This window comes from Mus caroli, chromosome 2 (genome assembly GCF_900094665.2).
Source record: "Mus caroli chromosome 2, CAROLI_EIJ_v1.1, whole genome shotgun sequence".
Lineage (NCBI taxonomy): Eukaryota > Metazoa > Chordata > Mammalia > Rodentia > Muridae > Mus > Mus caroli.
The window spans coordinates 136,858,933-136,876,043 of NC_034571.1; the positions used below are offsets into that span (position 1 = coordinate 136,858,933).

A 17,111-nucleotide genomic window follows, 5' to 3' on the forward strand; every position below is an offset into this window, starting at 1 on the left:
CCTGCCTCTGCCTCTCAAGTTCTGGGATTAAAGGCGTGCGCCACCACGCCCGGCTAATTTTTTTCTTTTTTAATTAGGAAGAACCAAATTAATAATATTTGTAGCTCAGTTATTCAGAAGAAGTTCTTTAATCAAATATGAATCATTTGTAATGAAACCACAATTATAAACAGTGCTTTGCTGGATCAGTGGGCTCATACCAACTCAAAGGGAGTTATTGTTAGCCTACAAATAACTTTCTCCCTTTCCTTTTTTTCCTGGCCAGGACGTACCAAAGTTCATGCATAATACAGTCTTCTCCCATTTTATTTATTTTGTGTGCATGTCTGTGAACATGCATTTGCATGTGATATAGGGTGCATGTGGAGCTCAGAGGACATCTAGTGATGTCAGGGAGAAGTCTGGGGATCAAACTCAGGTCATTAAAGGCAGCAAGTGCCTTTTCTTTTTCTTTTTCTTTTCTTTTTTTTTTTTAAAAAGAGTTATTTATTTATTTATTTATTTATTTATTTATTTATTATATGTGAGTACACTTTAGCAGTCTTCAGACACGCCAGAAGAGGGTGTTGGATCCCATTATAGATGGTTGTGAGCCACCATGTGGTTGCTGGGAATTGAACTCAGGACCTCTGGAAGAGCAGCCAGTGCTCTTAACTACTGAGCCCTCACTCCAGCCCCCAGGGAGTGCCTTTACCCTTTTTTTCCCTGGATGTGAAAAACTGACTACTTGATAGAATGTACCTGATTTGGGTTTTTTAAACAATTAGATGCAGAGTCTCCTGCAGTGCAGTTTGCATTTCTATTGTACAGTTCCACCCTTGAACTGACGCTCCTGCCTCTCTACCTCCTGAGCACTGGGATTCCAGGTAAGCGTTGCCATTCCTGGCTTATATGATACTAAGGGCTGAACCTAGGGCTTCCTACACGGTAGCTAAGTACTATGTTCCACTGAGCTACACTTCTAGCCCCAGGTTAAGTTTTGTTGTTGCAGAATTACCACTGTATCCTTCAATATCAGGAAGCATGTGACTGACACCCATTGATCTTGCTGCTGCTGCTGGTGGTATCCTTGACAATTTAACTCATGAAATTTTGCATTCACTATTTAATATTTAAGCGTAATATAAGAGGCTCCCAGGCCTTAGCACTACTGACTCCATAAAACTCAGCATGTAGATAGTACCACTTGCCAGAGCGAAAAGGAAGACCGAATCCCTCAAACTGCATAGTTCTGGGAAAGTCCTTAAATGCACTAAGCTTGCCTTTTGACTTCTGTAATTGCTTTAGCCTAACTGTGCTTATTAACTGAAGTATGTCAACCGAGGAATTTTTTTTTTTTTGCTTAAATGCTCACTCTAATAAAAGAATCTGGGCTTCAATGAGCTCCTGAACACCCAGTGTAGTTGCCAGTTGGCTAATAAAGACTTTCTACTGGCTAACCCCTATCTGAGTAGTCTTATCTGATGGATACCCCACAATAATACACGTTTCTAGGCCTTTTTTGTTTTTGTTTGTTTTTTTTTGGGGGGGGAAGCAACGCCTCACTCTGTATTTCACGCTGGCCTTGAACTTCAGCGTGATCCTCATACTGCAGCCTCCAGAATGCTTGGATCACAGATGTTCGACCACCATTCCTTGGAGTATTTCGGGCCAAATAACAGTTCTATCAAATTGCTTTCTATCAAATGCTTTTCTGAATCTGCTAATCCTGGAAGAGGCGTTCAAAGCAAAGACACTCTGAAATGGGTGAACTTTTTCTGATACTCCTATTTCGTTTTTAAGGGAAAGTCTCATTACATTGCCCACATTGGTGCTCTTGAACTCATGGACTTAAAACACTTTCCCACTTCATCTCAAGTAGCTGGGACTATCTCTCCTCCCCTCCCCATTCTTCTTTTTTCTTTGTTTTAATTATAAACACATGGACTACCACTGGACTATGAAGATGTTATTTTTTAGGAATGAAAACTTGCTACAGTAATAGCTATACAGTTCTTTGCAGCCATCTAAGCATCTTTACAGCCCATTCAAATTTCCTAATAGCCCTGTGATAGGGCTAAGTATTAGATATGTATTAGGAAGGAATTAGAATTCTAGACTGATAGACCTATTAACTATTGTGTCTAAGGTAAATCAGTAGTTATGTAGTTAAATGGCTATGTTAGCAGCAGGTCCTTTTGTTTTTAGCAACAGGCTTGCTGCTGTGGCTACAGAACAAGTGAAGATTTTGGAAAATCTGTGACCGGAGGATTGGAAAAGAGGGAGAAAACCAGGAAAAAAACCTAAGGGTAAAACTGAAAGAAACTGGAGCAGAAATTAATGTGTGTGTGGACATAGTGGAGACTAGGCTGGCAGTTTGGGACTATAGTGCTTAAGGAGGAGTTCAGGGGTGGATAGGGCGGGGCCTACCGCAAATGGACTAGGTTATGCATAGGTGACAGGTGAGGGTGATTGACATGGGCGGGGCCAATTGGATAGGTGTGGCCGACGTGGGCGGGACGCAGCTCTGTGGAATGGGTCCTCACGGAGCTCTTCCGGTGTTGCCGGTAGAGGGCGCCGGCCGAGGAGCCACCGGCGGAGTCGCAAGGTCTGACCACACGGCGAATTCCAGTCGCTACAGCCGCCGCCATGAAGGCCGTGGTGCAGCGCGTCACTCGGGCTAGCGTCACAGGTCAGTCGGGCGGGCCGGGGAGAGAGCAGCCTCTGACCCCCGCGACCCGCTGTTCCGTGTGAGGGTTCCCCGCAGCCCCGAGTTACCGGGCAGCCTCTGGGCAGCGCCGTGGCCGAGAAGATCCGGCACGTGCCTGGCCGCTCACGGGTTCAGGCTCCGTGCTTTCGTAGCTACATAAACCCTCATCTCCGTCGTCATCACCATTATAATCATCATCATTATCTTTGTGAGTGTGTGTGTGTGGTCCTCACAGACAAGGTGCCAGAACCTGTGAGCATCCCCAGGGCCCGTTGTTGAATGCACTGTTGCACAAACAACACATTGGGGAGATTTCCGGAGCGGACTCGCTCGTTTATCCACCGCTCTGTCTGAGATGTACCATTTTAACAACCCCCTTTTGCATATGTTTTCTTTTTAAAATAGAACTTGGCTCATGATAAAATGGACAGACGGAGGAATTGCTAATTGTTTGAGCTCTGGCAGCTTTGAGCAAATACCTGCTGGCATCCTCACTGGGTGCAGAACATCCCTTGCTTGCACCTGGATGTCGGTCTTTGAACCTTCAGCCACGGGTCAGAACCACAGAATTCAAGATGACATGCTTCTCTTTCCCATTAATTAATATAGACCAAGATGCTCAGCCATTAGCCATCAGTTGAATGTGGGAGTCTAGTTGAAATATTCAGGATCCAGCTACTGTAGTTATTTGAAAAGTGTTAAAAAAATAGAAACGACTGGTGCCATTCTTTTAGTCTTTTAAGTTAAAAAAATAAATACATTTATTTATTTGGTGTGTGTGTGTGTGTGTTTCTGTGTGTAACAGGCCAGAGAACAATTTAGATGTGCCACCACCATGTGGGTCCTTGGGATTCAACTCAGGGAATTAGGCTTGGCAGCAAGTCTACCCATCACTCATTTAGAGTTTCTCTCTCTCTCTCTCTTTCTTTCTTTTTTCCTTTTCGAGATAGGGTTTCTCTGTTTAGCCTTGTCTGGCCAGGAACTCACTCTGTAGACTAGGCTGGCCTTGAACTCACAGATCCACCTGCCTCTGCCTCCCAAGTGGTGGGATTAACGGTGTCTACCACCATTGCCTAGCTGTGTTTATATAAGCAGAAGTACATTTTCAGGTCAGATGCCAAGGCCTGTAGTGACAGCCACTTTGGAGGCTGGGGAAGGAGCTCAGTTGAGCCCAGGAATTGGACAACAGAAAGCAGATTGGACAACAAAAGAGTCTCTAAGACACCCTCCTCACCAAAGTTTCAGATCAAGCAATACAGATATCTTTTTCTTTAAACCATTTTATACTAAATACATGTTTTTGAGTTTAAATCTAGACCCAAGACTCCTCCCCAACCAAGTAGCCAAACCACATATTTAGACCCGAGAGTCCACCTTCTAATCCTGCTTAATGAGTTGCAAGCTGTTCTGTTAACTTTGGTTTTGGAAACCATCCTGGATTAATAAGGAACAGAATAGGAGAGGAGTTTATGGGACTCTAACAACATTTCAGTAAATATTGAGCACATGAAAACTGGAAAAATTCACTGATGAAAGATGGTTTGGCTCTTTGGGGGGAGAAGCTGTCTACTTGATGTGGTTATCACTAACAGATTTAAATTTTGAGCTTTGGTTCCTTAAGCCCTCGATTCTGCTGATCTGGACTTTGGAAAATGTACCTTTGCTTGTAGATGGTGGCCTATTCCTATTATCCCAGCACCCTGGGTTGAGTCCAGCATGGGCTACCTACCTGGTGAGTTAAAGTGCAGACTGAAGCTACCTAGTGAAACCCTCTCCTACCAAACCAAGCCTGGCGTGTGCGAGGCCCTGGGCTGGCACTTGCACAAAGTGTCTAACACTCTTGGGATTTCCCTAGGGAGCCCTTTGATCATACTCGAGCTTAAGCTAATGAGAAGTTTTAGGATAAGAGTGAGGGAGTGACCTGAATGACAGTCACTTGCTGAGAGTGGACAGGCCATTGCCTGTAGTTTCCAGGTATGTTCCAGGATATGTTTGAGTAGTATTGGGGCATTCTCAAGAAGTTGCCAAGGGGAACAACTTATTTCCACCAATTGAAGCAATTATGAAGGGCCTGTGTGGTGGCTTAGCCAGTTACAAGCGTTTGCCACCAAGCCTGAGGACCTGAAGAGAGAACCAACTCCTACAAGTTGTCCTCTGACCCTCCACATGCATGCGGTGGCACAAGCACATGCACACATCCATGTCACATGAGTAGATGAATCAACATAAAAATTCAGTCAACTGTAATAATGTAAATAAATGACCCTAATTAATGGAATGACAAATAATGTAAATGAGACCCCAGGTGTACCTGCAGTCTATGCTTGTGGGGTCCTAGGCTGCTAAAGATAATGAGACCCCAGGTGTACCTGCAGCCTATGCTTGTGGGGTCCTAGGCTGCTAAAGAGGTTGCTAGGTACATTGCTCAGAGAAGAGTGCAAAGTCCAAACCAAGTGGAGTCCTAGTTAGCTAAATGTTCCCTATGCTTGCTTGCCTCATTACTTTGATACTTGTGTGCTGAAGATAATAATAGGAAATATTAAAAGCCATTCATTTCTACAAGCCATGATGTTTCTGAGCATAAAGAGCATAAAACTTGGTGTGTAGTATAAAAGCATTACAATTGAACACGGCAGAGTATCAAGTCTGTGTAGAGTCGTTTCGGGCAGTGTTTGTTGATGTCGCGTGGCATGTGTGCATGTTTTGTGTTCAGAACAAAGGCTGCATTGAAGTGGCTTCATGAAGCAGCATGAATGAGCACTGCCAGTGTACCTTGGACACAGTTTGTGTTTGGTGTCTGCGTACTCAGAAACCTTTTATTTTTGCCAGTTTTCTTTTTCCTTGTGACCTTTGCCTTTTGTCATGTGGATCCATATATAATTACAATTGAAAGTTGAGGAAGCTGGGGCTTAGTATGTGCTCCCTTTTTAGGAATCTTTGCAGATATTAGTGCACAGCGGAAGCAGCACACACACATACACACAGTGGCAGAGTCCATTCTAGTGCTCAGCAGAAGCCATTCCCCCACCCCCACCTCCGCACACACCATGGCAGAGTTTATTGTTCTGTTCCTGCCTGGAACATTAGGTCAGTACAAAATGAAATAAAAAAAGAAAAACAACAACAGTAATATAATGAGACTGGGCAAAAGGAGGAAATTATCAAGGTTGCCACTTAAAATATGAGTTTAATTTCACCGACATAATGATGAATTTAGTCTAAATACTGTGCCAGAATTTTGAGATACTGGCTAAAAGTAGTAGGCAGTACATTTGACTATAAATACATACAGAGATATTAGCATGGTGTTCTTAGAGTTTTTTTTTTTTCTTTTTAAATGTGGATACTCTGCATAATTCAAAAAGATTTAGATGCTATTGGCTTAGAATGCCACTTGAGAAATATGCAGGGAGATGACAGCAGTTCCTGAGGTGAGGCTTACCACATAAGTCACAGTGTTTATGGGTAATGAATTTGCCCTTGTAGTAAGCCGGAAAAACGTATTTGTTTTTCTGCCATGAACAGTTTCCATTCTATGCCGTCTGTGTTTTGAGTTAGTAGATTTACTGATTTACAAGAAAAGCAGGGATCTCCTTTCTGAGATCTTTTCTGAATTACTGAAAAGACGCTTTATGATGCTGACTGTATCTAAGTCTTTCCTCCGCTTTGGTTCCTTCTAGTTGGAGGAGAGCAGATAAGCGCCATCGGACGGGGCATCTGTGTCTTGCTGGGCATTTCCATGGAAGACTCACAGAAGGAAGTGGAACACATGTAAGATCTGGATTTCTAAAGTCATTGCTAAGACGTGGGCTGTGTGCTGGCCTTTCTGGCAGCTCGTGTAATATTTTGTGCTTATAAACTGGGCCTGTGTTGCTTTTAAGCATTGTTTCATGCAGACAAGACAAAACAAGAGCGACGTGCCCAACCTCAGTCCCTGTCAGCAGTGGAATAGGACCCCGGTTTACCTTATGCCCATGTGCCATCACCTCTGCCAACAGTGTTTCTTTCTCATAAATATTGGGTGTCTTTTCTTTAAAATGGGGACATTGTGACTTGAGTACTGTTCAATCGATCATATGAGGATCTGGAACTCAGAGAGGCTCATTTCCTTGCTCCAGGCCGTGGACATGCTCACTCGGTGAAAACCTGACCCTGAATTAGAATCTGGTCGGGCACGCTGGCCTGCTGCTCTTTTCCTGGCAGGCCGTCTTAGTGGAGTGAATCTTCCTCTGCCTCTGCTTCTCCCCGAGTACTTGCTATATTCAGTTCAGATGCTGCCCCTTTGATGCCCACAGCCTCAGTATAGTTATGACATTCAAAGTCAGGCCCAGAACCTAATTCTTCCTAAGATGTTGATGACTAATCAAGGCACTTTGATACCACTTTAGGGATGTTGGTATTGATGGAGCGAGTCCCTTAAGAGCTCAAGTGGAGTAGAGTGGGAAAGTGGGTAATACTTGGGTTCTGGGTCTGAATCTCTTTAGTGCTGTGATGACTAATCCTGATCATGTATTTATTTGGGTTGAGATGTTCATAGGAGATTAGTAAGGCTCACCTCTGGGTATGCATGTGAGGGTCTTTTCCAGAGAGGAGTAAGTAAGGGAAAGGCCTCTTAGTGAGTACAGATAGCAGCGTTCCATAGGCTGGGGTGCAGATGGAAGAAGAGAACATGCCAGCTGGGTTAGGAGCTGCCGTGCACTGCCATGCTCTCCTTGATGTAGGAGACTGAAATGCCCGAAACCATCAGAAACCTTTTCTCCCTATAGGTTTGTTCTGTCAGGCGTTTGGTCGCAGTGATGAGCAAATTGACTGACAGTTTGACTGGGGTCTACTGCTGGTGGTTAAGGGATAGAACTCAGCATGAGACAAGCCTTGCTCTTGAAGCAGAGGTAATGAACAGCACCCTTCACAAAGGACAGCCATGTAATTAGTTACCAGATGACATCGCCTTTGCCTTCAGCATCAAAAGGTGACTCTTAGAATTGGGAATTCGAGCTTTCATACAGGTGGTTCTTTTGTGGCTCTTAAGTTGGACTTACAACCATTACCTGGTCCACTTTCTTGCCAGAGTCGTTGTCCTTTGTCATCTGTAAGTATTAGGAAAACCTCCTTAGGCAAGCCCACTCCAAAAAAGAGAAAAAGCTCTCTATCTGTCATAATATATATGCATGCATGCACACACACATGTATGTTTTATATGTGTATTTTGTGTTGCCAACTACTTCCTGGAATGTAGTTGACATACCCAATGACACTCTACTCGAGAAGATAAGATTTTTCCTTTGCAAAATTTTTTCAGTTGCAAATAGCCTCTTGCTTAGGGGTGGGACTGCTTATTCATTGTCCCTTCTCCGTGCTGAGACTTTGTCGTGTCTGAACCCAGGCAGGCCCTGTGCGTGCTGTCGCAGTCTCTGAGTTCATGTGTGCATCAGTCCTGTTGTGTCTAGAAGACACTGTTTCTTGGAGCTAACTCTTAAAATCTTTCTGCCTGCTCTTCTGTAACCTTGAGGGGAAGGGTTTGCTAAAGACATAGTCCTCACTCTCTGTACATTGTCCAGGTGTGGGTCTGTAAAAAGAATTATGATTTCTAGTTAGCCCATATAAAAGACGCACAATCCAGGTATTTTATTTATGAGCTGTAATCCAAGATTGGGCAGGCTTTGGAGCTATTCTAAGTCACATCCCAGCCATGTGTCCCTTGTTACTTGCTATTTCTCCTGGCCATGTGCTCATGGTCCATCTCCTTTCCTCTTCCCCAGTCTCCTCTCTTCTCCAGCGTCCTTTCTTCTTTCCCGTTCTCTACCTGTGACCCACAGCCAAGTAAGTGAAAACCCACCTATCTGTATCCATTCCCCCAATCACAGGCTTTAGTCTTTTACTGACCAATTAACATGGGAAGCAAGGTTTACACAGCGCCACCACCACCACCACCTCCACCTCCACCAGTAGATGGTGATGGTAATAGATGGTGATGGTCACCTACTCGTGGTGGTAGTGGTGGTGGTGGGGGTGAAAGAGGAGGAGGAGGAGGAGGAGGAGGAGGAGGAGCAGCAGCAGCAGCAGCAGCAGCAGCAGCAGCAGCAGCAACAACAACAACAACAACCAGATCTTGGGAGCCATTATTTAGCATTTAAATACAAGCAGCACCAGACCAAATCCCCTACATATGTCTTTGTGTTAATTCCCAGCTCCTGCAAGAAGGTGATTCTCTGTGATAGTTGAATGATGCACTGACCTATGAATAGAGCAATATGTCAGTAAGTCATTTTATTCCTTTGTTCCTTTAACAGAACAATGTTAGTAGGTTTTCTCCTAGGGCCCATGGCCTCCCTAGGTCTCAGGTTCTTGGCCACTTTAGCAGTGTCAGATATGGGTTCCATCTCAACGACTGGGCCTTGAATTCAATCAGAAGGCGATTGGTTATTCCTATAAAATTAGTGTCACTGTTGTGCCATTGTATGCTGCAGGCTGGTTGCTGTTGTAGGTCACATGGTTGCAGCTGTATGATATTGATTATTGCTTTTCTTCTCCAGTAGAATGCAGAGTACCTTCTATCACAATGAATGCTAGTTAGTAGGGCTGCAGCTTCCAGTAGGGCATCAGCTTGATTTCTCTGTGTTCAATGACATAAATAAATGGTGTCTTCAGCAACAGGGCCTGGGGCTGTGCAGAGCAAACAATAGCCTTGGCAAGACCCTGTGATGCTTGGAGGATCTATGGGACCCCTTGGCCAATATGATGTGAACCATTCTTGGCGCTGGAGATGTTACTTGGTGCCATAAGATGTCTAGTTGGGGGCATTGGTCTCTCCCATTTTATTGTGACTCCATTTAAATTCCTTTCTTCTTCTTTTTTGTTTTTCGAGACAGGGTTTCTCTGTGTAGCCCTGGCTGTCCTGGAACTCACTCTGTAGACCAGGCTGGCCTCAAACTCAGAAATCCCCCTGCCTCTGCCTCCCAAGTGCTGGGATCAAAGGCGTGTGCCACTGCTGCCTGGCTCAAATCCTTTCATATGTGTATGTATTTTAGAAAACTTCTACAGTAGTAGATTTCCTTTTGATTTTTTCTTAAAATATCTTTAATGGGTTTATTATTTTATTTTATGTGTTTTGTGTGTCTGTATGAATGTGTACCATGTGCGTTCCTGGTGCCCACAGAGACCAGAGAGGGCATTATGTTTCCTGGCACTGAGTGGTTGTGATTGACAATCCACATGGCTTTTCTAAAGGCCTTTAGGGATGGGTGTGGTGGTGGTTTACACCTGCAATCCCAGCTGGAGAGGCGGAAGCAGGAGGATTTCTGTGATTTCAAGGCTAGCCTGGTCTGCATATTGAGTTCCAGGGCAGCCAAGCAAGCAAGCAAACAATCCTTTGGTGTTACTTGTCCCTCCCCACATTCCCTCCTCTACCCTTCCCTTCCATCTCCTTCCACATTTTATCTCTGTATAACACAATATTCTACCCCCTCTTCCTTGGAAGATTCTCCTCCTCTTTCATGGTCCCTGACTTCTGTGGATATTCTGATTGTAGCACGAATATCAAAAGCTTAACCACTAACATATAAGAGAAAACAGGAAAGTTTTGACTTTGGGTCTAGGTTTCCCCACTTAGGATGATTTTTTTTTCTAGGTCTATCAGTCTACCTGAAAATTTCATAGTTAACAGCTGAATAATATTCCATTATGTAAATACTTACCGTGTTTTTGTTTTTAGTTCATCAGTTGATGGACATCAAGAGTGATCTCAGTTTTGGTGTACTCATGAGTTGACCAGTGAACGTGGATGAGCGAATATCCCTGTAGTAGGGATAGTCCTCTGGGTGTATGTCCAAGACTGGTATAGCTAGATCTTGAGGTTGGTCTAGTCCCAGTTTCTCGAGGAACTGCCACATTGATTTTCATGTATGTTTCACTGGGGGTTATAAGTCTGTTTACATTGCTTATCTGCTCTTGATTTAACTTTGGTAGATGGTATATAATAAGACATGTGTCTGTTTCTTTTAGGTTTTCTAGTTTGGCAGAATACATTTTTTGAATATATTTTTAAGGTACATGCTTATGAGTCTCCTTGGTGTCTGTTGTAATATCATCCTTTTTATGTCTAATTTTTGAATCTTCTCCCTTTATCTTTTGATTAATTTGGCTTAGTATTTGTCAATATTGTCAATTTTTCTTGAATACCCACCTTTTTGTTTCATTGATTCTTTGACTGTTTCTCTGTCTTTGTCTTTGTTTCCATCTCATTGATTTCAGCCCTATGTTTGATTATTTTATCCTGTCTACTCTTTTTGGATATTTCTTCTTGTTGTTCTAGAGCTTTCAAGTGTGTCTTTAAATTACTTATATGAGATCTCTTCAGATATTTTTATGTAGGCACTTAATGCTGTGAACCACCTTCATTGTGTCCCAAAGGTTTAGGTATGCTGTTTCATTTTAATGCAATTCTAAAAAGTTTTTTTTTTAATATTTTTTATTACATATTTTCCTCAATTACATTTCCAATGCTATCCCAAAAGTCCCCCATCCCCCCCCCTTCCCTACCCACCCATTCTTTTGGCCCTGGCATTCCCCTATATTGGGGCATATAAAGTTTGCAAGTCCAATGGGCCTCTCTTTCCAGTGATGGCCGACTGGCCATCTTTCGATACATATGCAGCTAGAGACAAGAGCTCCGGGGTACTGGTTAGTTCATCATGTTGTTCCAACTATAGGGTTGCAGATCCCTTTAGCTCCTTGGGTACTTTCTCTAGCTTCTCCATTGGGAGCCCTGTGATGCATCCAATAGCTGACTGTGAGCATCCACTTCTGTGTTTGCTAGGCCCCGGCATAGTCTCACAATTCTAAAAAGTTTTAACTTTCCTTCTTGGTTTCTGTCTTGACCCAATTTTCATTCAGTAGTGTGTTGTTCAGTTTCCAAGCATCTGCATACTTCCTGCTGTTTCTCTTGTTGTTATCCAGCTTAATCCATGATGATCAGGGTGTTACTTGAATTTTCTTATGTTTGTTGAGACTTGCTTTGTATCTTAATATGTTGTCAGTTTTGAAGAAGGTTCCATGAGCTGTTAAGAAGAAATCATGGGTGGAATATTTTGTGGCTATCTGCTAAATCCATTTGATTTATGAAATTATTTAGCTCAACATTTCTCTGTTCACTTTTTGTCTGGATGACCTGTCTATTGGCAAGAGTAGACTGTTGAAATCCCACTATCACTGTAGGGTTAGCTGTAGTAGTGTTTCTTTTATGAACTTGAGTGTTGTTGTGTTTGGTGTTGTGTTTAGAATTGTAATATTTTCTTGGTGGGGTTGTCCTTTAATGAGTGTGTAGTGTCCCTCTATGTTTCTTCTGATTAGTTTTTAAGTCTAGTTTTAGATGTATTCCTGCTTGCTTCTTGGGTCTGTTTACTTGAAATGCTTTCTTCTATCCTTTTGTGATTAGGTTATATCTGTTCTTGATGTTGAGGTGTGTTTCTTGTTTGCATCAGAAAGATGAATTCTATTTTCTTTCAGCTGCTTGTGGACGTTGTACATCGTGGTGCGCACTAGGCTCCGCACCACGATGTACAACGTCCACAAGCAGGAGGTGCATTTCCTGTATGCAGAAAACTGTTTATGTATTCAGTCTGTAAGTCTTTTTCTTTTTTATTGGGGGAATTGAGACCCTTGATGTTGAAAGTTATTTTTATTTTTATTTTATTTATTTATTTTTAAAGGTTTATTTATTTATTATATGTAAGTACACTGTAGCTGTCTTCAGACACACCAGAAGAGGGAGTCAGATCTCTGCTTGTGGACGTTGTACATCGTGGTGCGGAGCCTAGTGCGCACCACGATGTACAACGTCCACAAGCAATAGGGTTGCAGATCCCTTTAGCTCCTTGGGTACTTTCTCTAGCTTCTCCATTGGGAGCCCTGTGTTCCATCTTATAGATGACTGTGAGCATCCACTTCCGTACGAATCGTATTTTCTAATTCAGTCTGTTTGCCTGTGTCTTTTTTATTGGGGGAATTGAGACCCTTGATGTTGAAAGTTATTTTTATTTTTATTTTATTTATTTATTTTTAAAGGTTTATTTATTTATTATATGTAAGTACACTGTAGCTGTCTTCAGACACACCAGAAGAGGGAGTCAGATCTCATTACAGATGGTTGTGAGCCACCATGTGGTTGCTGGAATTTGAACTCTGGACCTTAGGAAGAGCAGTCGGGTGCTCTTACCCACTGAGCCATCTCACCAGCCCGAAAGTTATTTTTAAAGATTTTTTTTTAATTAAAACATAATTCATTTTCTTAAAAAAGTTTTTTATGGTAGTTGGTGTTTTATCTGTATGTATGTCTGTGTGAGAATGTCAGATCCCTTGAGAATGGAGTTACAGGCAGGTGTGAGCTGCCATGTAGGTGCTGGGGAATTGAACCCATGACCTCTGAATGAGCAGCTAGTGCTCTTAAGTACTGAACCATCTCTCTTGCCTCAATGTTGAGAATGCATTAATGAACATTGCTTATCAGTTCCTGTTAATTTTACTATGGTGGTGTGGGGTCCCTCTCCTTTGATGTACTATTCTGGGATTATTATATTTTGTGACCTCTTGGTTGTATTTATATTTCTCTTTAGACTGAAGTTTTTTTTGTAGTACCTTCTGCAGAGCTGAAATCGATGGGTAGAAATTGCTTAAATTTGTTTTTATCCTGAAGTGTTTTTCTTGCTCCTTTGATTGTGAGTGATAGTTTTTCTGGGTATAGTAGTCTGGGCTGGCATCTGTAGTCTCTTAGAGCTTATAAAATATCTGTCCAGGACCTTCTGGCTGTTAGAGTTTGCATTGAAAGTCAGGTATTATTCTAATAAACCTGCCTTTATATGTGACTTTTCCCCCCTTGCAGTTTTCAATATCATTTCTTTGTTCTGTACATTTAGTGTTTTGTTTAATATGTGTCATGGGGAGTTTCTTTTCTGTTTCTGTCTGTTTGGTTTTCTGTACATTTTTTGCACCCGGATAGACACCTCTTTCTTTAAATGGGGAAATTTTCTTCTATGACTAAAAAAAAAAATCTTTTCTATGATTTTGACCTGTGTTTCTTTTCTTTCCTCTATAAATAGGTATAACATTAATGCCTCAGATTTCCTGGATGATTTTTGCCTGGATTATTTTAATATTGAACATTTTCTTTGTCTGAACTATCCATATCTTCTATCTTGTCTTCAAGACTTGAAATTCCTTCTTCTATGTCTTTTAATCTGCTGGTGAGGCTTACCCCGAGGCTTTTGTTTGACATTCTGAATATTTCCTTTCAAGGTTTATTTTAATTTGTGTTTTCTTTAGTGATTTAATTTCTGTTATGTCTTGATTTTTTTTCATTATTCCATCCAACTGTTTCTTTAGAACTGCAAAGTCTTCATTAAGGCATTTATTCATAGCCTCCTTAAGGTCTCTGAACATAGTCAAAATTGCTATTTTGAGGCCCTTGTCTTATGCCTCAGCTAAATTATTTTTACTTACAGCCTATTATAACAGGATGCTGGGTTTTGGAAGAAGCATAATGACCTGGTTATTAATATTTGTGTCTTGGGATCAATACATCCAGAGTTGACATTTGAAGTGTTACAGTTATGAACTGCCTGATGTGGGTGCTTGGAACTAAACTCAGATTTTCTGGAAGAATAGCAAATACTCTTAATTGCTGGGCCATCTCTCCAGCCCCTTAATTATATTTTTACTTGGCTTATAAAGTAATAGGCTTCCATAAGGCTTTTTCAGATATATTTAGTTTTTGTTAATCATCTTCCCATTCTCCTTCTCCCCTACCCCCTTCACCTAACCTTTAACCTATACTATTTTCATCCTTTTCTTTCACATCAAATGTGTTCTATTCCTTGCCCCATTAAGATCTTTTCCCTATCGCCTCTCATGGGCCATTTTTAGCTTCCTGACCTCTATAGACATGATGGAATTTTATTCAGCTATTAAGAAAAAATGCAGAAAATGGATGCAGCTGGAAAATAGTATACTAAGTGAGATAACCTAGGTCCAGAGATGCAAATGTTGAATGTTGTCTCTTAATATAAGAATGCTAGTTTCAAGTTTGTAGATTTGTATTTTAACTTTGGGTTGTCTGAAGGTGGCTGTGGAATATGTATTTCTAGCAGTATTCTTTTTGCTCAGGACTTGCTTTGGTTATCTGGGAATTTTGTTTTTTGTTTTCTTTGCTTTTAAAATAAAATGAATTTTATTTTATTTCTACTTCAGTGAAAAATGTCACTGCAGTTTTGATTGATATTATATTGACTCTGTAGATTGTTTTTGATATGATGGCCATTTTTACAATATCACTTCTACTAACTCATGAACCTAGGAGATCTTTTCATATTCTACCATCCTCATGAATTCTTTCTTAAGTGTTTTAAGTTTCATCATGGAGGTGTTCCCTATGCTTGGTATTTAGTCAGTGTTCTATTGCTGAGAAAAGATGCCATGACCTATCTATCTATCTACCTATCTATCTATCTGTCTATCTATCTATCTATCTATCTATCTATCTATCTATCTATCTATCTTTAAAGCTATTATGAATGAGATTGTTTTGCTGATTTCTGTTTTGGTATGCTTGTAAAGGAAGGCCACTGATTTTCATATGCTATTTTTGTATCTTGTCACTTTGTTGAAAGTATTAATTCTAAATGTTTTCTGCTGAAATATTTAAGGTCTATTATGTACAGAATCATATCATCTGCAAGTAGATTCTATGACATTGTTCTTTTCTACTTGTAAGCCTTTTATTTCCTTCTCTTGTCTTACTGCTCTAGACAAGCCTTCCACTACTGTGTTAAATACGAGTGGAGACAGAGATGGTTGACACCTTTGTCGTCTTCATGGTTTCAGTGGAAAGTTTTTCCTCACTTAATATAGTGCTGACTGTAGCCTTTAGGTTGAGGTATGGTTCTTCTGAGTTACTTCAGGATTTTTCTTTTTTTCTTTTTTCTTTTTGGGACAGTGTTTCTCAGCAGCTCAGGCTGTCCTGGAACTTATTCTGTAGACAAGGCTGGCCTCAAACTCAGAGATTCCCCTGTATCTGCCTCTCAAGTGCTGGGATTAAAGGCGTCCCACATCACCTGGCTTTTTTTTTTTTCTGTAATTTTTATTGATTTCTTTATGAGTTTCACATCATGCACCCCAATCCCACTCACCTCCCTGACCCTTTGTATCTGCCCTCTGCCAGGCAACCTCCCCGCCAAAAACCAACCAACCCACCCACCAACCAACCAACCAAAAATGAACAAAACAAAACAAAAAGCATCATGTGGAAGCTGTAGTATGTCACAGTGTGTTCCACAGTATACCCCTTTCCATACATATCTCTATTTGCAAATGTTCATTGCAGTAAGTCATTGCTCTGGTTCGAGGTCCCTGGCTTCTGCTACACCATTAATACTGGATCCTCACCAGGACTCCTCTTGGATACCCTGTTGTTGCCCTATGTCATGAAGATCTCACAGCTCTAGATTGGTAGGACCAGCCCCTTCACATACTTTAGCAGCTCATAGATGAGGTAGATGTTGGGGTGGGCCAAATCAAAACCCTGAACCTGGTCCTGGGTGATAGCTGAGTTGTTTAGTCTGCCAGCTCTTCTGCATTCCCATCCCCAGGGCCAGCTCTTCAGCACTGTTCCAGCTAACTCACCCAATACTGCAGCTGGCAAGGGTCAGGGCCAGCTGTCCTGTAGTCATGCCTTTCGGGCTCAGGTGAAGTTCAGGTTCTGCTCTCTGGAGCACTGCAGCCAGTGAGAGTCAGGTTCAGCTATCCTGTTCTCATGACCCCAGGGCTCTTCCACCATCCGCAGGTGGCAAGGGGCAAGGACATCTCTCCCATGCCCAGGCCATCTCATGGCAATGAGTCAAAAGTCTTTTTTATTTTTATTTTTTTGGTTTTTTTGAGACAGGGTTTCTCTGTGTAGCCCTGGCTGTCCTGGAACTCACTCTGTAGACCAGGCTGGCCTCCAACTCAGAAATCCTCCTGCCTCTGCCTCCCAAGTGCTGGGATTAAAGGTGTGCACCACTACTGCCCGGCTGAGTAATCTTTTTGATATATTTTTGAATTTGTTTGCAAATATTTTGTTGAGAATTTTTGAATCTATGTTCACCAGAGAGATTGGTCTGTGATATTCTTTTTATGTAATATTCCTTTATGTTTTTATATAATATTTTTTATTTGACTTTGGTATCAGGTTAATACTAGCTTCATAGAAGGAGTTTGGTGATTATATTAGTTTTCTGTGACATGATAAAATATCACGACCGAAAGTAACTTAATATTGCCCGTGCTTTTGTGTCCCCCTGGTAAGAACACGCTCAGGGCAACCGGAATCTTCTGCAGTACAAACTTTATTGCTTACCCCATCAGGAGCCAGTGGAGAAGGGAGCCAGAGAGAGAG

At 41.8% G+C, this 17,111-nt stretch overlaps 1 protein-coding gene across 2 annotated transcripts in view; it reads left to right on the plus strand.

Annotated features, from left to right (window-relative positions):
- Positions 1–2,476: 2,476 nt before the first annotated feature.
- The window catches only part of Dtd1 (D-aminoacyl-tRNA deacylase 1), a 159,415-nt gene continuing 144,780 nt past the window's right edge, over positions 2,477–17,111 (plus strand). Inside the window, exons 1-2 of one of the 2 annotated variants that reach the window (XM_021152900.1) lie at positions 2,477–2,671; positions 6,370–6,460. In XM_021152900.1, coding sequence (XP_021008559.1) covers positions 2,629–2,671; positions 6,370–6,460 — 134 coding nt within the window. In that variant the 5' untranslated portion in view covers positions 2,477–2,628. The remainder of the gene's footprint in view (positions 2,672–6,369; positions 6,461–17,111) is intronic. The other variant, XM_029474345.1, reaches the window with a different exon arrangement.